This window comes from Marmota flaviventris, chromosome 12, assembly GCF_047511675.1.
Source record: "Marmota flaviventris isolate mMarFla1 chromosome 12, mMarFla1.hap1, whole genome shotgun sequence".
NCBI lineage: Eukaryota > Metazoa > Chordata > Mammalia > Rodentia > Sciuridae > Marmota > Marmota flaviventris.
In genome coordinates this window covers 41,721,550-41,743,951 of record NC_092509.1, presented here as the reverse complement: position 1 = coordinate 41,743,951, position 22,402 = coordinate 41,721,550, and the positions used below count along the sequence as shown (strand labels likewise).

At 41.9% G+C, this 22,402-nt stretch overlaps 1 protein-coding gene and 1 long non-coding RNA gene across 18 annotated transcripts in view; one reads left to right on the top strand and one right to left on the bottom strand.

The window, feature by feature from the left end:
* Positions 1-6,725: 6,725 nt before the first annotated feature.
* Positions 6,726-22,402, top strand: part of LOC139701393 (uncharacterized) — a 67,676-nt gene continuing 51,999 nt past the window's right edge. The window contains exons 1-2 of the long non-coding RNA XR_011703949.1: positions 6,726-6,775; positions 8,692-8,790. This is a non-coding gene — a long non-coding RNA (uncharacterized lncRNA). The remainder of the gene's footprint in view (positions 6,776-8,691; positions 8,791-22,402) is intronic.
* Positions 12,663-22,402, bottom strand: part of Pard3 (par-3 family cell polarity regulator) — a 660,013-nt gene continuing 650,273 nt past the window's right edge. For all 17 annotated transcript variants that reach the window (XM_027928488.3, XM_027928495.3, XM_071599891.1 and 14 more), the window contains 2 exons: positions 21,428-21,555; positions 12,663-14,636 (listed from right to left, as the gene is read on the bottom strand). In XM_027928488.3, coding sequence (XP_027784289.2) covers positions 14,243-14,636; positions 21,428-21,555 — 522 coding nt within the window. In that variant the 3' untranslated portion in view covers positions 12,663-14,242. The remainder of the gene's footprint in view (positions 14,637-21,427; positions 21,556-22,402) is intronic.

Genomic DNA, 22,402 nt, shown 5'->3' with positions numbered 1-22,402 from the left:
TAGTGATGTAGGCTGAATACAAGGAGAGAGCTCTCAGGGCATCTCCACCCTAGAGAACATCTGTATTCTGGAGAAAGCTCTGATACTCCTCGCCCACTAGAGTCCCAGTCTCCATCCTGGACATCAATCAGCAGTTACTGTAAGAGCCCTTATTTCTAGAATTTATAAAAGTTCCGCTTTTAAGCAATTCTTTTTTCTGATTAAACTTTAAAATCTTTCGATAAAGGCCAGTCAGAAAAGATCAGACCAAGAGTTCATCATCATTAGAGAACTTTTACTTGTTCTAGCTACTGAATTGATGATAAGGAAGGGCATGAACAGAATGTAAGTCTTTTGTTTCTGAACAAATCTAAAAGTTTAGAAAACTCCTTGGCTTCCTTTTTATTGGACCTGGATTTGTTGTAAAGGAAAAGAAAAGAAAAAATGGAATTCTCTCAACCCTCTCTCAGAAATGCTCAATGATAAGTAGTTTTTTACTTTTCCTACACCTGCCTGGGTGGCAGTCTCACTGACCTCAGTCATACAGAAGAGACTGAAATGAGCCTGAAACTCAGTCCCAGACCCTCTCAACCATCCATGGTCTCACAGCAGTTCTGCTTTCCGGGGCTTAGTAGTATGAGTGCAGATACACCTGTTGGTGCCCCTGCAGGCAAATCTGTTGATCTAAGTTCCACTGTAAATCATCAAATGGTGCTGGAACCCAGTTTCATCCTCATTCAACTATAATCTGAAAGCAATCTTACTTGCTCAGGAACCTGGCAAGCAATACACTTGTCCAGAACCTCCTACAGACTGAGGTCTCAGCTATAGAATCTGTGATGCAGTTTCAGCCCTCTTTTTAGCCATGGTATAAGGCCAGTACTACCTGCTGAGAGACCGACCCAATTATATAATGAGAACTCCTCCCTGGGACTCAGAGGAAGTAACACCTATCTACACACATGATAATGGGACCAGTTTCTTTCAGTCAACAGAAACTGAAGAAGATCCTCACCCATTACCAGGCCTAATCATGAAGGACTTGGAAGCAATCCATTCATCCCACCCCAGAAACAGACTGGATTCATATTACTAAGCCCCTGGTAACAGGCCCACTAAACATGGACCTCACTGCAGACCTAGCAGCAGCCAAATGACTGGGCTTCAGCCTCACTTGACCACAACCTTGGAAGCACGCCTCTACCTGTTATAAACACTGGAAGTGGGCCATGTGTGGTGGTGCATGCCTGTAATCCCAACTACTCAGGAGGCTGAGGTAGGAGGATTTCACATTCAAGGACAGCCTAAGCAACTTAAAAAGACTTCAAAACAAAAAGTTAAAAGGCAGGGATGTAGCTCAATGACAGAGCACTTGCCTAACATGGATGAGGCTTTGAGTTTTATTCTCAGTAACACAACACATACATACACACACACACACACACACACACACACACACACACACGGGGGGGGGGACTGGGAGTAGTATTGACTAATTTAAATGCATAGACACAAATGTGGCGACATAAAGAAAAGAAAGAATCAGGCAAACATGATAACCATCAAAGGAAACTAAGGATGTGCCAGTAACTGATCTTCAAATAAGTGGAATTCTAGAAATGGTTTGAAAAGAATTCAAAATAATCATGTTAAGAAGCTCAGTGAGATAAAACACACACACACACACACACATAAACCAAATGAAATTAGGAAAACAATTCATGCATTAACTAAATTTAATAAGAAAGTTAAAGCCATAAAAAAAAAGAACCAAACAGAAATCCTGGAGCTGAAGAATACAATGACGTACCTGAGAAATTCAATAGAGAATTTCTAGAGCAGACTCAATTATGCAGAGGGATTAGTGACAATATCCCCGAAACTCAGTTCCAGACCCTCTCAACTGGGATCTGAGAGCAATCCTGCTCACCTAGGTACCCACAGAAACACTCCTGACTACACCCGGTAAGCAGGGTGGGGATGCATTAACTAATCTGGTTATTTAACCAGTCACAGTATATGCATATATCAAATCAAAATAAATAAATCACTAACCAACACTAACAACTTTCTGCTGAGCAAGTAGATTTGGAGACTAATCAAAATAATTTTGGTCAGTTATTTGGAACCCATTGACTCATAACTCAGTTAGAAAGAGAAAGTTATTCTCCATAGAAGCCGGTCTAAACATTCAAGGACTTTGTCAATAACTTGGAGGTGGAGAAACAATGAGGGAAGCTGTTTCAGGAACAGAGTAAGCAGCTGAAATCACTCGGTTGGACAGTCCTACCTATGCTATGTCCTGCCACCCGCCCCAATTATGTTCTAAGATATCTAGACCGGGTGGGAAGGTGGTCCAGTCAAGAGGAAGTGACAGGTCAGCATAAAGTTGGTCTCAATTTCTCCCTTTCCCCCAGATTCTCAAACCCGCCTGGGGGTTTAGGAATTCAGTGTCCAGATTTAGAACCACAAAGTCTCCACATTCTCAGCCTCATCCTAGTTTGCTGAGTCATCATGAATGGTATCTCTTGGCCTTTCTTATCCATATTGGGCCTCTAGTGAGGGGAGACATCTTCCTTTACCCTCACTACAGCTTCTGACCATTTTCCCCTTGTCAAAACTCACATCATCAGAAGATATCACTCACCACCTCCATCTTGTTATTGATACCATTGGATCACCCCTCCTGTGCTTCATGCATTTTTGCACTGATTTAATGGGTTTAACGTCACTTTCACCAGTGCTACTCCTATCAATCATTTAGGATGATCCCATTGTTCATGAATCTTCAATACTTCCCAAACCTTTGCTCCTCTGTCCTTTAAGTGTCTGTATTCCTGTTATTTATTCTTCCATGCACCTTATCCACTTGCTCCTAAGGTTACACTCTAGAACTTGTTGTGACCAATACCTGTATCCCTTCCACAGCTCAGCTTCCACAATGCTGACTGGCTTCATTGTCCAGCCTTTGCAGGAGTGAGCCCTCAGGGAGGCCTGCTGTGTCACCCTGTAGAACAGGCCATTGGCCCCAGCACCCATGTGCACTCTCACGCTTCCTCATTTCTGCTCTGCTCTGAGCAATGACACACAACTTGCTAGTGCACTGTATTTTCCATGGATCTCGTTGTTTATTGCTTATCTCCCCCAAGCTCCGTTTCCCCGCAAGACCCTCAAATATAAGCTCTGTGGGACTTCTGCACTAATGTGTCCCCATCTCCTCAAACATGCCTGTCCAAAAAAAAAAAAAAAAAAAAAAGAGGCTGACACACTTAAATACAGTGAACGGATGAATAAATAACTGCTCCAGAGCCTGCAGCTCCCCACCTGCTGTCTCAATGTCTCTGCAGCTGGCTCCACCCCACTGGCCAAGCATTTCCCTTCCTGGTTCAGCCCAAGTCCCCCATAGCTGTCTCCACATGGTTGCTTCCATGGTTGGCTGAACTCCACTTCTGCACATTTCACCCTGTGGTTTTCTTCACGGTTGTGGCTGCTCCCTTCTCACCCGTCCCAAACACCAGCCACCCTGTCATGAAGGCACGAACTGAAGTCCCCCCCTCCTCCACCAACTCATCCTGAATTACTCCAACTCAGATGGCCTCCTTTTCCTGTTCTGACGTTAGATATTCTCACACAAAAGTCCTGGGTGCCCAAGCAATGATTAAATGCTGTCAACCTGTGTGACACAGCTCATGCCAAGCAGCAAGGGAAAGGACTAAAAGTACTAAAGTGTTTTTTTTTTTAAAGCAAAATTTAAAAAATACATTGATTTTGTTTATTTTAATGGAGATATAGCTAAACAAGTATATACATATCCTAATCCAAACACTCAGTGATAACTTGTTAAAATTGGGGCTATTTCCTCCCTTTATTCAGATGTGTGTATATAGATATATAATATATGTAATATGTATTATATAATATATGCACATAAATAATATATGCACATGCACATAAATACAACCACAATGTGGGTACAACTTTATGTGCTGGAATCTTTTATTAAACATATGATTATATTTCTATGATAGTGGATTTATTCAAAAACATTAATTTTCATAACTATGATACACTACTACATTTCATATCATAATTTACTTAGCCATTTCCCAATTTTAGGATGTTTAATTTTAATTTTTCTCTTATAAACAATATCACTTAACACCTTTGGGAGTAAGTCTGTCCACCTTTTGGGTTTGATTCACTAAATTCTTCTAAATGAAACCTCAGTTTTATAGGACATACAGTTTCTGGGGTCTTGATATATTTCCAAATTTTTCTTAAGTTTTCAGTATCCTTCAAGACTCAGCTTACAAGCCACTCCCCACCAAACTTCACGGTCTTCCGTCTTAATTATGTCCTCTCCCCTATTATTCTCTCATAGTAATTTTGTTGTTAGAGCTCTGATCACAATTTACCATCCTGCATCTATTAGTGTGTTTATTTAGTGTATCAGTAAGTTTAGTTTTTGCCTTTGATCTGTCATGTTCACGGGAACCTCAAGGTCTCTTTAGTTCACCACTAGATATCCAGTGACAAACATATCAACTATTATGTAGTAGGCCCTTGATTAATTAATGAATGAACATGCCTGTCATCAAGACACAAGGCAGGAAGCAGGTTTGGGAATTTGGGCTGCAGGGATAGAAGACGTTACAGCACCTTGCTCCTGGGCTGAGGTGCCTGTGTTGCAAGATTCCTACTTCTTGCCACCTGAAAAGCACAGAATGGTTAGAACTGAACCTCCTCTCAGAGATCACAGAACAGTACCTTGCCCTGAAACCCTGTTTCCTTCAGATATCAGAAGAAGCCCAAGAAATTCCCCTCATTAGGTCACTCTCAGAAAGTGATCTCCCCCTCCCTCAAGGCTTGGTATGTCCCCCACCCTCTTCTTGCTCTAATAACATGCACAGCTTTCCCCATGGAGGCTGTTTTTCACTCACACAATGCATATTTGGGGATTGGAGATAGGATAGGTGTCTTAGTTCTTATTGACACTTCTGGGATATTATTTTTGCTTTCTCAATAAGCCCACCCACACTGCTCCTTTGAAGCTTGTTAATTAGACTGTGTTATTTCACTCCTTGCTGCAATCCTCTATAGATTTCCACTCTGTGAAGATTCTAGCACTTGAATCCCTGTCTTACACCTGTATTTGTTGTTGATGTTGATTTCAATACGGTCATGGTTTGGATTTGAGCTGTCCCCTCATGGGTCCTATGTTCATGTAGGGAATATTCTGAGGTGAAGTGGTTAGATCATGAGAGCTGTAACATCATCAATTTGAATGGACTAACTGGGTGGTAACTGGAGGAAGGTGGAGCCCTGTTGGAGAAGGTGGGTCACTGGGGGTGTGTCCTGGAAGGGATCCCTCCTTCCTCCATCATGCCCTTCCTTCCTGATGTTCTGCCTCCCTTGGGCCCAGAGCGATAGACTTGGCCCATCATGAACTAAATGTCTGAACCTGTGAGCCAAAATAAACCTTTCTCCCTCTAAGTTGTTCTTGTAGTTATTTTGGTCACAGCAATGAAAACCTCACTAACTCAGATCCTCATGAGGAAGATCCTCCTGACATATTAGCCTCCGTTCTTGGATGGCTTCACCTCCATGGATCTCGTCTTCCACTTCACGTCGACCACCATGAGCCAGGTCATGCCTGTCCATATCCTTCTCACCAATATTCCCTCCAGAATCTCTACTTAGAGCACCCCACTAACTGCACCTCTAATCCCCCAACTCCAAGCATTCCTTGATGAACATTGTTTGGGGTCCTCACGTGATTCCTTTTCTCCTTTTCACTTTTTATATGATAATGATCATAATAAACTCTTTGTTCCTCTCTTCCTCATCTATACTCACCTGACAAAATAAACGCTAGGCGTGAGCCCACTTTTATTCTCTGAAAGTGGCAGGCATACAGTTACTCGGGCACCTGAGCTGTTCCTTCCTTGAGGCATGCTCTTGTTTCACATAGCCACGTGGATGCACCCCCTCCTTCAGATTTCTGCTCAGTTGGGTCCCCGTCCCCTCCACTTAGAGTGGCAGCTCCCTTGCTCCTTCTCATTGCCTGTCCCTGAATCCTGCTCTGTTTTCTCCAGGCTGAGTGCCACCCTTTGGATGTTATACAGCCATGACCCATAAAACAAGGCCATGCTAGTCTCTAGCGTGTTCCCAGCACTTCACACAGCACCCAACATAGAGCGGGAGCTACAAATGAATGAATAAATAAGAGATAATGATTTTTCCTGAAGCGACTCTGAATTCTACATTTTAAGTTTCAGTTCCTATAAAGTGGCTTCTTCTTTTAAAACAAATCAATATTGGCCCTTTCACGGCCTTACAATTAGCCTGAGTAGATCACACAAACAGGATATCCACGATTTCCAATTAATCCAGAGGGAACACCTAAAAGGATCTAAGATACACAGCTGAAGACACTAACATAGCATATGAAGTCACCAATCAGAGACTAGAAGTCCCTTATGAGCCATCCCCCTAATGCAGGGAGAGCACATTTCCTGGCTTACGGGAAGGAGAGCTGGAGCTGGGGGAAGTGCCTCCTTCAGCCAGATTAGTTATTGGAAACTAGTTTCCTGGGGTCAGCCAGTTCTCCCAGACGGGAGAGTCTGTGGCTGTCTGGGATCTTCTCTAGGGGTGTGGGATCAGAGGAGATGGGCCCATAGCATCAGCTCTTGGCTTCTGCCTTCAACCCCTGCAGTGTACTTCAAGGAGCAATGAAGGAGAAATCACCTTGGCCACCAGAGGATGGATACAACCCTCACTGCCAGCTGAAACACAGGTGAAGGAACCCCAGGGGAGGATCTTGGGTCGCAGTGAGCCATTCCAACTCTGCCCCATGCTCGCTCAGAGTGACTCACTAAGCAACTGCCAGCATTCCTCTCTGATATCACAACTGTGTTTGATTAGGATCTTGAGTGAAATAAGCCACTCGCTTCATTGGGAATGTCTCAGAGCTAAAAGTTTCTTTCTATGCATAATTAATATTCTACCTCTTTGAAGATAAATTCTATCTATCCTACTCTGCAAATGGATCATTTCCCCTTGGCTATTCCTATGTCATGTCTCTACCAAAAGTAAAATAAAATACAAGGGAAAAACGAAAATATAAAGAATAAATCTGCGCTAAAAATGATTTACATTTTTATTCCCAGTGTGAAAAGCTCAAGAATGTTTTTAATGCGTGTCCAGCTTGAAACCCGCTGCAAATGTCTTACAACATTTTGTAACAGGCTTTTCCCATCTGTGCTGAAAGCAGCTGATGATTTAATGCAAATTGTTATTGTTTCACAATCTCCCAACGATCTTTTCTATTTTGGATTAGCATTTGGGGTCTCGTTTGCATCTGCTTCAGAAATTCAACTGCTGGGATTGGCTTTTTGCTGCGGCCATTCTGTGTTCTACAGTATCCTACATCCTTCATGTTTCAAGTTCTACTCATTTTTAAAAACATGTTCGCTATCTTCAATCTCATAAGACTCTTCATTTTCTCAACATTAAAACCTGGCTTTACTGCTCTCAGAACCTTAAACAGTGAATCAAAGGAGGTATGACATGAAGCACTGGTCACCAAGAGACTGTGGTGGTGTCTGCAAATCCCTATGAAAGCCTGGCATTGTCTATTTCAATAGACATTTAAAATATATGATACACTGTGCCTAATGTGTGAATAAGTCATCATATGTATATGTAATTATTATATATATATACACACATATATAATTTTTTCAAGAGTATATAAATAGTATTGTGATGAATAGAATTTATTTTCATGGCATTACTAATTTCACAGCTCTTTATACATTATGTTGTGCTTCTTGTCGCCATCAATAAAAAGCACGATTACCAACAAAAAAGGAAATTAATATTGTTGCAACACAATCTTTGATTTTGATAAAACCTTTGCATCGATCCCAGTGGTAGGTGACAGGACAAAGGGTTTTGTGTTTTGACTAGCTCACAAAATTCTGGAATCTCAGTTTTTTCAGGTATAAAATTGGACTATGATTTCAACCTTCTTCCAAGTGTCTGTGGACTCAAAAAGCAAAGATGAGAGTGTTTTGCAAATTATAAAAGGCTACATAAATAAAGAGACCAAATAAAGTGAGAAAACAGAGGCAGCTTGTAGACTCCGTTTGTGGGTTCAGATTTTATGGGAATGCTTTGGTTGCATGGACCATAGTGGGAGCTCCATGGGCTCCGGTGGATGACAAGTCAAGCAGATAAAATTCAGAAAAGTCAGGATATGAAGTTCAAAGTCAGGGCACGTGTAGGACAAATTCACTTTGAGGCTTCACAAGATGAGTTCAAAGGGTTGTTTTATTCCAAAATACCACGCATTCATTGGCCAGCCCTAATCTGATCCATCTCTGGTTGCAGGGCCGATGTTTTTGTCCATTTCATCTCAACATAAACAACCGTGATAAGTATGTTGCTGCTGACAACCAGAACTGAATAAAAGCAAGTCAGATATGAACTGAACCCTGAAACCAGATCATTAGCCAAGGTCACGATTGGTTTAGAAATTTGTGTTGTTTTCCTTCCTGTCACTTGCCAGCAATAGATGGCACTTTTCCCCCTTGTAGTTTGCAGTCGGCTGGGCCCTGAGCCATGTGAGACTGTTTTTAATGGCAAAACCTTCAAAGTTGTACTTAAAATATTTGCATCATAAAATCCCTCACGGAAGCCAAACTTCAGTTTCAGAAGGAGCCTTCTAGCAAGCAGCAGAACTTGCCTTCAGAGACAGAAGAAGAGTTCCTGCTAACAGCACCATCTTCCAGCAGCTGATCCATCCAGGTTGGTGACACCCAGGGAGAATAAGATCATGTGACGCATCCACAGTGTCCAGGAGCACACTCCAAATGGCTTTTCTAAGCCAACTGCTGAGATGACTCAGCAGTTCATTGAGCAATTCAGAAAGAGTGTTTTTTTCACACATTTAATTGATCCTGAGAGCAAATAAGTGCTAAGGAAGAAAATGAGTAATTGTTCTACCTCACTGTGGGAAGGCAAGTACTTTGTTTCTTGCATTTTTCTCATGTCCAGTATTTGATAGACCCATATGGAGAGGGGCAGGCTAAAGCACATAAAGTTTGCTTTCAAAAACATTAAAATCAGAAAATAATCTCAGCAGCTCAGGAGGATGAGGCAGGAGGATCACGAGTTCAAAGCCAGCCTCAGCAACTTAGCAAGGCCCTAAGCAACTCAGTGAGACCTTGTCTTAAAATAAAATACAAAAAGGGCTGGAATGTGGCTCAGTGGTTAAGTGCCGCTGGGTTAAATCCCTGGTACTAGAAAAAAAAAATCAGGAAATAAAAACTGAACATTTAAATCTTAACATGGGAAAGGAAAAAAAAATGTTCTTAAACAAAGGATGCCTAATCTTAAGGAATCCACAATGGACTCCTTTAAAAGTAGACTTCCTTACTATAGAATTTAGCCTAAAGAAATTAAATCTACTGACAAAAGGTACTCATAGATTTTTACCTTGTGGAATGGGATATGAACACTGAGAAAGAAGGAGCGGAGGAGGCATAAATGCTGGCTGGGAAGATAATTGGAGATAAGAACTCATCTAATGGGAAAATAAGTTCTTTCTATGTGGAAGGCAATAGCAATCTTCCCTTTTACCCATGAGCTCTGAAGCAGAATATCAGTTTCTTGTTTTTAAAAAGGGAAAAAGAAAACTTACAGTCAGAATTACAATCTTCATCCCCTACACATTTTTTTTTAAAAAGTCAATTTAATTCCATCAGCTTTTGTGATCTAATCATTACTCAGAGCTGAAGGTAGATTTCCATTAAAGCATCTCCGTCACTCTCACTTTCTGACCTGTGAACGCTCTTATTAGCTGCCTTATTAAGATGATACCCTGTCTCTGAAGTAAAAAAAGAAGATTATCTCCTTACCTGACATGTCATCATTGGAGTAATCTTTGTTCAAAAAAAAAAAAAAAAAGGGAAGGAAAAAGAAAAGGAAAAAACAGAGCAATTAAACAGACATTTAAATTTATGGCACACTATGCTATCCAAAGGAGAATATTTATTGCTTGTACGTAGTTAGTATAACCTTACTAACTTATCCTTCCATGATTAGCAACCAAAACCAGAGACAAGTATTATCGGCTTAATCTTAGTTTGTTTTTGACTTGGGGGCAACATCTGAGCATAAAGGACTCATGAGTTAAAACAGGAACATATTAAAATAGACAAATATGGAATTAAGATGTTCTTTATATATGACACCTATGCCTGTATGTACAAATATGTATACCTTCAAATAAAAACACTGGAGGAGGGGGAGCAGTCTTGAGAGTGACCACCATATTTGGGTAAATCCGGAGCAATAACATGGGCAAAGAATCCACTGTGACGCCTGGTCTCTCACTTGTGGCCACCTCCTTCTCAGACTCATTCTGGTGAACAATCACAAAGAACATTCTGAGAAAGTGGTTTGTCTGTCTGAAATTTCCACCTATTTTCAAAAGGAATTTGGAATAATTTCCCCTACTTGACAAAAAAAAAACACACACACACACACAAAAAAAAAAAAAAAAAAAAAAAACATTTATTTGGCTTGCTCTTTGTGATTTTATATATTTGACTTTCTTGGTAGCAAACCTGAGAAGCCCATATCCTGGTTTCCTTCAGTGAGATCACTCTGTTAATTGGGGGATGCTTTGATCTCTGGGCTGCCTTTGTGCTTTTATTTTGGTACTAGGGGATTGAATTCAGGGGCGTTCAATCACTGAGCCATATCCCCAGCCCTTTATATAGTTTATTTAGAGATAGGGTCTGATGAGTTGCTTAAGGGTTTGCTAAATTGCTGAGGCTGGCTTTAAATTCCTGTTCCTCCTGCCTCAGCCTCCCCAGCCGCTGGGATTGCAGCTATGAGCTGATTTTGTTCTGACTACAAAGAAAGAAATGAGGGGCAGTTAAGTTAAATATGATACTTATATTATTGTTATGGATTAGATGAGTATTTCCTATAGGTCCGTGTGTTGAAGGCTTGGTCCCCAGGGTGGTGCTATTGGGAAGTTGTGGAATCTTTGAGAGGCAGAACCTAAGCGGTATGCCCTTGAAGGGGGACTGTGGATCCTGGTCTTTCTCCCTTTCTTTGCTTTCTGGCTCTTGATGTGAACACTGGCTTCAACACAGGCTCACACTCTGATGTCCTAATCAATGGGGTCACCCAATCTTTGACTTAAATCTCCAGTACTGTGAGCCAAAATAAACCTCTCTTCACTTCCTAAGGAGGTGGGGGTTCAGTATTTCATTATGTGGCTGTGATGCTAGTACAGTTAGGTAAGGCTGATTTTATAATTTATGCTTTTAATATAAATATCTATGGTCTTAATAGGCTAAGAGTGCTAATAATGTCATAAAGGAATTATCTTTTCCAAGGAATATCTGAGTTACTCAACTTCCATCCCTAGCCAAGTGTGGCCCACCTACCGGCCCGATTTTGTGGAATCAGGGCTTCTCTCTGAGGGTGCTGGGCAGAGGCCAGTGCACATCTGGCGTGGCCTTCTCAGGGACATGCTTTCCTGGGTGATCCCCTCAAATCCTTGTGAAGGAAGGGTTCTGGACCAGGGAAGTCAGTTCACTTAGACAGGACTGATTAATGGATAGGGTATATTTTCACTCCTACACTGACTCATCTCTCTTCCTACTTCTCTCCCCAGCGCGGCTCAAATTGTCAGTTTTAATTCACAAATCCCTTTGTGATTTGAGTCCCCACCACATTCTACATTACCTCTCCTGCTCTGCCTCTCACTGTCAGTTGAGACAAATAGTCTGTGAGTTTTGGCATTTGCAATGGGCCTCCTGGTCAGTGACAAAATCAACAAATCTGTCCATCTTCCCTTTCCACTTCCCCACACCTGCCATGCACATCAGAGCCCAAAAGGTGACATTTTCTTGGCTTGCCACGCACCTCTCCTTACTAAAGGTGACAGAACTTTGATTTAGTGACAAGATGAGGGCTGCCATAAAAACCAACTGATGCTGGGCACCCCCACAAACAGGGCATTTTGGATGGGTCCTTGCAAAGCGTGACCTTAGGCTGGGAACCACATCTATATTTGTGCAGAGACACGCCTAGGGATGTATTGCTCTTCATGCCTTTGACTCACTGTACAAATTATTAATCCATCTAAAAGAAGTAGCAAAACATTGTTTTGTGATCTGGAAAATAAGATCCAGGTCAGTATAGGAAGGAGAGTCGAATTTGGACCTTTTTCTGGGCTTGCTGTAAGTGAGGCCAGAACTCACCAAAAATACCTGGCTTGCCAAAACAACCCCAAAAGGGCAAAGGGCAGCAATGGAAATATTATGTAGCTTACTGTATGATTCTTCTTTTATTCTGTCCTAGCATCTTGGCCTCTTCAGTTCAGAATTCTTCAGGCTTCTTTACGTTGCCTGGGTCTTCCAGTTGTCTATTAAGAAAGAGCTCCTGTCTTTTCCATCCCTCTCTCCTCAGGTGTTCAAATAAGTAATCAATCATCCATTTCCATGTGTGCACCCAAAAGTCATAAGAAATTTTCTACTTTCACTAAATATGAAAAAAAAATCACATCTGTTAATATACTTAAAAAAAAAAAAAACAGCTAGGAGAGGTTCTACAGGAAAACTACAGACACCACAAAGAACAGGAAGAAATATGCCTTTTATTAGAAGTCTCATATGTACAGGGAAAGCTGTTTCTCACAGCTCAGGGAAGGCTGTGAGAAAGAGCCACTGTCATCCAAGGTCACCGTGCTTACATTGGTAACCCCATTTAAACATTGCTGCACATTATTAACAAATAGAACCATTACACAGAAATGCAAAAGAGACACAGGTACGTGTGGACACTTCACGTATTTTCTAAAAACAAGTCGACGCAAAAATACAATGTGCCAGTAAAAAAAAAAAAAAAAGAGAATAGGCATATCAATACATGTCTTTTTTTTTTTTCTTCTTCTTTTTTGTTATACACGTTATGCTGAGCTTTCATCTCAAGCTTTTTTCACATCGGGATTCGCAGGCACTTTAGCAACCCAGCCATGGTTTACAATACAGAACGTTCAGACCGACAGATGAAAACAGGGAGCAACCGAGGGCCTTGTGACCTGCACGTGCGATAAAATATTGACACGAGAGCAATCTTTTGTTACTGTTTTGGGACACCATAATGTTCTCTGTGCAATGCGAATGGCTTTTCCCTTATTTGTCTTTTATGTTTCATGGCAGAATTATTTAGAGACATGGTATCACCAGGCAGGGATACAGTATGTGGATATACTAGACAAATATCAGTTCCAACCGACCTTAAGAACTACAGAGAGATCCATTTTTAGAATTCAAAAATGACCAACTGATTTATCTTTGTCCCACTCTATGCCCTTCCTTCCACACTGTCACAACAAAAACTAACTAAAATAATAATTGGGATGTACTGGCCCATACTCCTCCTGAGAGAATTCTGTCTTCAGCTCCCCCCTCCCTCCACATGGTTCAAGGCAGGCCCAGTCCTTCCTCTACCTGGTTACTCCCATGTCCCTCGTTCCCTAAGCAGAGCTGTGCCATGTCAGGGACATGACTGAACAAGTGTATTTATAAACACAAGACTAGAATCATCGCTTTATTGGTAATGTTGAGTTATAAGGCAGTTACACAAGGACCCCCCTGATAACCAAATGGTGTTGGAATATGGCTTAGCTTCTTTAATACGATGATGGAACTTTCCTGATACAAATTGCTGAGAAAGAGAAGGGAAACCCACGCTGATTACAAAGTTCTATAATTGACTGTGCTGTGAAGTACTGGCAAGTCCCAGTTTCTGGTGTATGTCATCCACCAGAAACTGAGATGTCCCCTCATAGCTAAGAGGGGAAAAAGAAGAATCAACAACACCTTCTTCAGCTTCATCTGTCACCCAAGTTGTATGGGACCATAACAACAAAGCCATGGATATCTTATGCATTAGGCCAAAATTCCCAGGTATTCCAGAGAGATGCAGAGGGTGTGGATGCCTCGAACAGATGATTGTCAGATGGTGGGAAATCCTTCCATGAAAGAGACACTTGAGACATAGCGGCAAAGACATTAAGGCCTTCTGTTTCTTTGCCCACACTGCTTAAAGGCACTGATACCAACAACAGAAATATTCCATAGTACCATCAAGGTTTTAAAAAACTCCCAAAATACAAGTCTTTGTATGAAAATGTCCTTTATTGCATGACATGAAGCATGTGTTCTCCTCGTGCTCAGGAATAGAAGGGCCGCCCCTTCTCAGGAGTTTGGAGTCTGTTCAGTCTGGCGACCTGAGAAGGCGACGGGGGCACATCTTGCCGGAAGGGCCCCTTAGGAGGGGCATAGTTGGGGTCCTGGACTTTCTTATATGTGTCATAGTTGCTGGGTCCCTCAGGAGGAGGCTGCTTCTTCATCTGCTGTTCTTTCCGCCGCTGCTCCTGGCGGAGGAGCTCCTGGGTCTCCAGCATGACCCTGGCATTGAAGCCATGCCCTCCCAGGTAGCCATTTCTGGAGCCTTGGTAGCTGGAGTACCTGGGGTTCTCCTTGGCACTCTGGAAACCTTCACCAGGCGGGTAGTTCTGCTCCCAGGAATCCTGGGAGACAGAACTGGCGTTCTTCCTGCTTTGCCTAGAAAACAAAGACCAAAGGTTAGTGAGCAGGTTGAGAGAAGTGAAGAGAGGAAAGGAAAGGGGAAGGAATGGGTGGAATCAGTATTTTCACGTTTTGACAAATTTTACCCTGTACGAATTGTGCACTAGACACTATGATAGGAACTGGAGAATTGCAAGACGACTGTCCTCAGCAAGCTCAGCTTCTCCAAAGAGTCAACAAACACAGAACAATAGAGAGAAAAACAGATTCGGCAGTTATTTGGAAATAGGGCTCTCCTCCTGCATCTGGCGAGGTACTATCTGCCCTGCTTAGGGTAACAATATCTCCTGCAATTTAGACACATTGGCAAGAATGGGAGTATTAGAGATTTGGCAGCATCAACTATAGCAATAATTGCTGCTTGCTTTAGGACGTTACAATTCAATTCTAAACAAGCAAAACAAATATTTTACACAGCTGCCACCATAGTGCCAGAAATGCTAGCTAATATGAAGTACATGTAATGGATTACAATATGAGTTCAGTTATGTAATATTTAAGTCTAAATTCCTTTGTGATTAAAAATGCAACAGGCAGCCCTTAAAGGCCCACTTTCAAGTTCTATATGTCAGCAACTGGCACTATTCAGAGCACAAGCCCATCAGGATGGGAGAGCCTGAAGCCTGAAGGGTAAGCACTATTTTCTTACACACTTTGCCTTCACCAAGGGCCAGGGCAACCGACTTAACTCACTTTGTCACCCCAGGATTGAGAAATAAATCAGTCATCCAGAAATTTCAAATTTGAATCACTTCTACAATAAAGTTGCACATGATTTTCAGGAAACATCATTGTTTCGAAACATCTTTAATTTACTATCAAGTCCCAAGATGCTTTTATGAATTTACAATAAGATTGGCTATGATAAAGTAAAACAATTTTGTGCCAGGAAGGAAGACATGCCCTAATTTTTTGTCTTGAAAATGGAAGATGGGGGAAGAGACGATTGAGTACTAAACCAAAATATATTGCTCCATTTATCAATAAGAAAATCATTTGGCGACAGTATGCACAGCTCAGCCTTTTGCATCAACACACACAACACGGCTGAATGTTCAAAAAGACTCCTGCCCGAGGAAGGAAAATAAGGTCTGGGAAGCCACCGGGTTTCCCACAAGGAATGGAGCAATTTGCATTTTTGAACATTTCAAACTGCCAGCAATATGGTTTGGGATGGAATCTGCCCATTTTCCATATGGCCTAAAATGTAGCTGGGGATGTTTTCAAAATGGAAAATGAACTTAATGTCCAGTACCACCTCTGGATCTAACTATGATTAATTAGACAGTCTACAGGAGACCTATCTGGCCCTCTTTTAGTGAGAGTCAGGCCATTTGTACAATCAGCCCAGGCAAGAATCCTTAGATTTGATGGAAGAGTTTATTTGCCTGAAGCACTGATTATCTTCACTTAAAAAGTCATAAATTAATCTGCCTAGAGACATGAATGATGGAAAGTGTCAGCAAGAAACCAGGGATTTGACATTAATCATGAAACTTTAATTAAAACAACGAACTTGTTACTGATATCTGAGCAACAAGGGGGGATTCCTTTATGAGTTGGTTATCAATTTAGAGATAATCAGAAATAGACTGCAGAAATTTCAACTCTTTTTCATTCCTGTCCTACTGAGACCCACAAATGCCCTTCCTTTCCAACTCCTGAGGCCTGGGGTGTCACTTTAGGGTGGCTATGCACCACTGAGTTCAATTTTGGATGATCCCAGAAAGATACAGTCTTGCTATATTTAAATGCATTGAGAATTCACTAAGGTTTGTTAGGGGTAGAAATTATGATGATGTGGGAGAATGAATTTCTCATAGCTTAAATTTTCTTCAAATTAATCAGTATAAGGAAGGAAGCAAACTGCCCTGAGGTTTGAAAGAATGTATATGGGGAAAATGCACAGACCCACATGTGCACACACAACACCCACACTTACATACACCCAAACTTTCTCAGTAGGGAAGCTACTGTTATCAATAAACACTTGATAAAGGAAAGGATGAACAATGAGTTGACTGAAGAGATCAAGAAAAGAAAGCAGGGCCTGGGGCTGGGGCTCAGCAGTAGCACACTTGCCTGGCATGTTGAGGCACTGGGTTCTATTCTCAGCACCTCATATAAATAAATAAAAATAAATATAGGTCTATCAACAACTAAAAAATATTTTTTTTAAAAAAGGAAGCAGACAATAGGAGTTTCCTACATTAGAAAACTAGACATTCAGGCACCAGGGTACAGGGGGAGAGTGGCTGAAGAACAGACAAAACGGGTTCAGATCCTAAAACTGCCATATGTCAGCCACGTGGCCCAGGGGAAGTTATGCTCTCTGGATCCAAGTTAGCTCCCCTGTTAAATGGGCATATCTGACCTAATAAAGTCGTGGGGGGAAATAAATGAAATGTCACCCATGTAAAGTGCTTAGAAAAGTGAATAATGTGCCTTTAGTATTGGAGAAGCAATTTGAACACAAAGTTACTTTTCCTTTCAAGAGGTGGCTCTCAGTTTTAGGGGGCATCTTTTGGACCACAGTAAAAGGCTAAAAAACACTATTAATTTTCCCTTCCTTGGTCAGAAGTAAAGATCACGGAGCAGAGAAAGATACTGGAGAATAAGTAATGAACCTATAGTAAGGAAGGACCACTCCATACCACTTCCACAGAAGAAGTCCTTGCTTGGAGACTGAGGTTATCCCTGCTGCCCCAGGATCCCTCAGCCAAAGGTCACAGGTGCCAACAGCAAAAAGCATCAATTTCCTTTCATCAGATTTCTTTACAAGCAACATCTAGGTTTCTTTGGTCCCACAAAGAGCCCACTGGAGATTCTGGAATCCACTTAACACACATATCCAGGTTTGGCAATAATCACCTCCGAATGTTTACAGTGACCTCCCATAAGGCCTGAAGCCCATTGTCATGGAGAGGACATAAACCAAAGCTCTAAAGACCTTAGGAAAGGACTTAGGAGGACAAGAAGGATGAAGAGAGAAAAAGACCAAAGCTGAAAAGCTGACAAGCAGGCTGTAGATGTAACAAATGGGCCTGGGGGGAAGAACATGTGAGGGCACAGAGAGGCATCTGGCGGGGAGGCATGCACAGCAGAGCCGTTCGGCAGACATGCAGCTGAGGCAAGGGAGAAAGAAAAGGAAACTTCAAGCAGGAAAAGAAAACAGGAGGAGTATTGAATCAAGGATCCTAAGTGCCCTTCTATCATCGACTTTGCCTGCACGCACCTCTGCTCACTGTGACAGCTGCCTTCTGGGTACTAAGGTAAGGAACTAATTTAGGAATCAAAAAAAGGAAAACATCCTAGTCTGATTGAGAATTAAGTGTGGGGCCATTCAGGTCCCCTTTCTTCCCAAACTAGTGTTACCACCTGGCTAGTGTTTCTCATTGACATTTCAAAATGTGACTGAATTCTGCCCATGGATTTCCTTAATTACAGTTAGAATTTACAAACTAGTCTGGCCCATATACATTCCTCTAATTCAAACCACCTTATCTAATGCAACTGATACCAAGACTTGACCATTTGTTTTACTTTATGCTCCACTTTGTAACTGCATGTTTGTGTGTGTGTGTGTGTGTGTGTGTGTGTGTGTGTGTGTGTGTGAAATCTTTTTGGTTTCAAATGCCATACCAACTTGTTTAGACAAAACTCTGCTAATTGTCAACATCCGAAAGGCAGAGGTCAAGTGTCTCTGAAGAATAGCACATGTCAGAAACTTGGACATGACCCAAGCTCATGTAGGTTGTTCCAAGTCCCCCTCTGACCTGCTGGTTGAGTCCTTCACCTTCCTTCAGATGGCTGCGCCACACACAGCCTGCTTTAAGTGGTACTACTCTGCAAGGAAAGAAGCTGGGGTAGGGCTGTCCATTTCTTACCTTCCTCACAAATACCAAGATCCACACTGAGAAGTTATTCTTAAAAGAAGAGAATCGGGAGAACATGATGCAGAAGGCTCCCAGCCCCTTTTGCCAAAACTCACGTAACTATTTTGGGGATGTCTGCTTTTCTCATATCTAAATAGAATACAATGACTAAAAATAGGGAGCTACAATTAGCCCAGAGGGAAAGTTTCTTTTTTATTGTGTGAAACTCTAAAAAGCAGTAGTACTAGTAATCACAGAAGCACCTCTCTTGTGTTTGTACATGTGAGCAGTCCTACTAGTGCTGGGAGTGGGGGTGTGTGTGAGGGACAAGGCAAGAAGGAAGAGGTGTGTGGAGCAGTGGGGTATATGGGTGGTAAAGGAGGGGTAAAGAATGAAGAGGGGCACAGCAGTGTAACTATGGTTGACAGCCATTAACTGAATATTTCAAAGTAGCTAATAGGATTGGGAATGTTTCAAACATAAATGATGTATACATCTGAGATGATACTCATGCCAGTTATCCTGCTCTGATCATTGCACATTACAAATATGCATAAAAGGTCACCTTGTACACCATAAATATGTACAATTACTATGTGGTCATTAATGTTAATTAAAAAAACACAGTGAAGGGGGGAAGAAGACTTGAATAACAGGCTCAGTTCAGACTATAAGAGCTACTTTGGAATGGGGTCAGGGCAAGCTCTGTGGGATCACCTCACTGACATTCTTCCTCTTCCCAGTCCTCAGATCCTAGTATCTCTCTTCCTTCCTAAAGGTCCTGCTTTCCAGGCCCTCCCCACCAGCATCTCTCCTGTCTCCTTTCCTTAGTCCTTTACATTTTTCAAGTTCCTTCTCTCATTATACATACTTTGTTATAGTTCTCCCTCCTTTCTTATAAATACTCTTAAACACCCTGAACTATATGAAGCCAACATTTTACCAATACAAACAAGAGCAAGGGCCCTGCAACTCCATTCACACAAGCCATGTGCCATGGCTCACTATGTGGCTATAGAGTCAGGGCCACACCAAGTATGTCTATTCATCCACAAGATCGTGCCCACCTTTTCTCTTGAATACAAGCCAAACAAGTTGGGAGAAGGGAAACCTTGTGCATGGTGCTTAGCATTTGATACAGTGGCCCCTTCTTCCGTATTCTAAGCTCAGGAGAACTTTACACCTAATAACACCCCGTACTTGGGAACAAAAGCTCTCGGTAGCAAGGTGGGCCTTATAAAATAATGATTTAGGGCATGTGCAAGTTTGGGTTTAAATTATGGCAAAAGAACTTGGCTAGCTGTGTGAACTTGGGGGAAGTTTCATTTCTCTGAGCTGTTTCCTTACAAAATAAGATGATTTCCAAAGACCTCTCCAGAACTGAACTTCAATAACTCTTAGCTAGAGTGGCCTAAATAACTGCTGGTGGGTAATCTTTCTACTTAAAAAACAATTTATTGCTCAAAGGAGATAGAGCCTTATGGATTGAAAAAGAACAACTAAACAAGTCAGTTCTTGGTGGATGACACTTGTCCTGGCGGACACTTCCATTCAAACTCATGTTCCCTTGGCTGACCCCTGTCAACGTGAAATCCCTCATGGCTGTTATGGTGATTGTTTAATATTTAAGGGGACTCACCATAGTAGAAATCGGAATATGACTTTTACACGGTCAGTCAAGTACACACAGATAAACATCTGCCTCCTCCCAAAATTGTTTCCTTCAAATTCATAAAAGGCTACTTGACATCAATATGGCAATCGGATCTTTTGATACTCAAAATGTATTTGTCTCCTGGTTTTGAAACAGGACAACCAATGTGTATAACCATTGTGACTACACTAATGACTTGTTTGGGGAAGTCTGAAAAGTTGAATGTTTTTCAGCACTTTTATTATTAACTATGTATTGCCTGGAAGAAATACTTCCATGGCTCTCAGTGGAAGTAATCAGTGGAAGTCAGTCTTGGAGATGAGTCACCTGAGAGCTTTCCAGTTATTTCACAGAGAACAGCTGGAACATGGGTGTCTTTCCTGGGGAGCTCAGTACACAACCTTTCTTGGTTGTCAGCTAAGGAGTGGCCCACCCGGGACTCTGTGTTTCCACACTGAGCAAAAGCAGGAATAGCAGGACCGTAAGGGGGCTGGGGACATGAGGGCATCTTCTGCTGTACTGTAAATGTTACATTTCTCCCCCAGCTGGTGGTTACATGAATGTGTAGAGAGGCAAAGCTCATTTGCTGTACATTTAAGATCGGTGCACTGAAAATATGTACTTCACTGAAATCACATTACACTTCAATAAAAAGCTAAAAAAATGCCTTTATATTCTTTTTTAATTATATTTTTTAATTTCAAAAACTAAAGGCATGTTTCAAGGATCTAAGATATGCTCTCCCAGAATATTAAACAAAAAACCCTGTTAAGAGTCTACTGATCACACAAAAGTTAAGTGAACAGAGCATTCATCCCCTTCTCTCTTTTTACCAAGCTCTAGCTGTATAATCCATTATTTATCCAAGTTACCTATGAGCCAAGCAAAAGAAGAGTTATCATTACATTTTTCAGATATTGGAAATTTTTTCTGCAGCCACAGGGAAAATGGCAGAGCCAACACTAGAACCCAGGTCAGGCCCCTGAGCCCAGTCTTCCATGTGTCATGCTGCTTCCCTTTTGGTTATGGAGCTGTTGGGTAAAAATGTAGGCATCTTCTGAAATGCGTTTCTTTCTAGTCTTGTCAAATGCTAAGATATGCTCTCCCTGAGCTAAGCAACCATCCATTTACAATTCTGCTGTGACTGCAGAGGAAGGTTGGAGAAGCCAGTGCAATTTGGAAAGGAGTGTTTTTTGCAAGGCCTGGTCAGACCTCAAGACCTAGCCACCAGTGCTTACCGAGGCAGGGAACTGTACTGGCGCTGGGCCTGCTGGAAGCTCTCACGTTCCTCTTGCCGCTGCCGCTGCGCCTGCACTTCTACGGACACAGAGTGCCTGCCACTCTGTGCTGCTGGCCGGGAGCTGGGCTGCAGGAGAGAAGCACAGTTCCTTACCAAGACCGGAACTACAACACACATCAAGTGACTGTTTACTCAACTGCACTTTTTTTTTTCTTTCTTGGCATTGGTGGGTATGAAAACCCACACCATGCCTATGCCAGCAAGTGCTCTATCACTGAACCGCACACCAGCCCCCAATTTCAATTCTTATAAATTGTATTAAGAAATATTTTGTAAATTCTGGGAATTCCCCCCACCCCCCGCAGATGAAGTTTCTTTGAGAAAAGGGGTATGTAATTGCCCTTCAGAGCCCCCAGTACTTCATCTTAAATTGTGATTTTGGCTTCAGTACAGGTTTAAACTGGAGGAATCAATCCTGCTAATCTTCTCAATAAGGTTTGTGAAATACGGACATGAGATACGAGTTTACATCCCTTGTGGATACAGCAAGTTCAGGAAAGTAAGTTGCTCCCAAGACTAGAAGATGGTAATGCCAAAAAATAATAATTTGCTGCAGTAACTCCAAAAGTCCACACTTGAAAGTTGGCTGTTGTTACGGTTTAGATATGGGCTGTGCCCCAAAAGCTTGTGTGTGAGACAATGCAAGAATGCTCAGAGGTGAAATGATTGGACTATAAGAGCCAATATCTAATCAGTAGATTAGTCCATTGATGGATTAACCCGGTGGTAACTATAGGCAGATAGGGCATGGCTGGAGGAAGTCGGTCACTTGGAGTGTGCCTTTAGGGTTTATATTTTATGCCTGGGGAGCAGAGTGCTCTTGGACACACATTCCCTTGCTCACCTCCCCCTGCCTTTCCTGGTTGCCAAGTTCTAAGCTGCTTCCCTCTTCCATACCCTTCTTCCATGATGC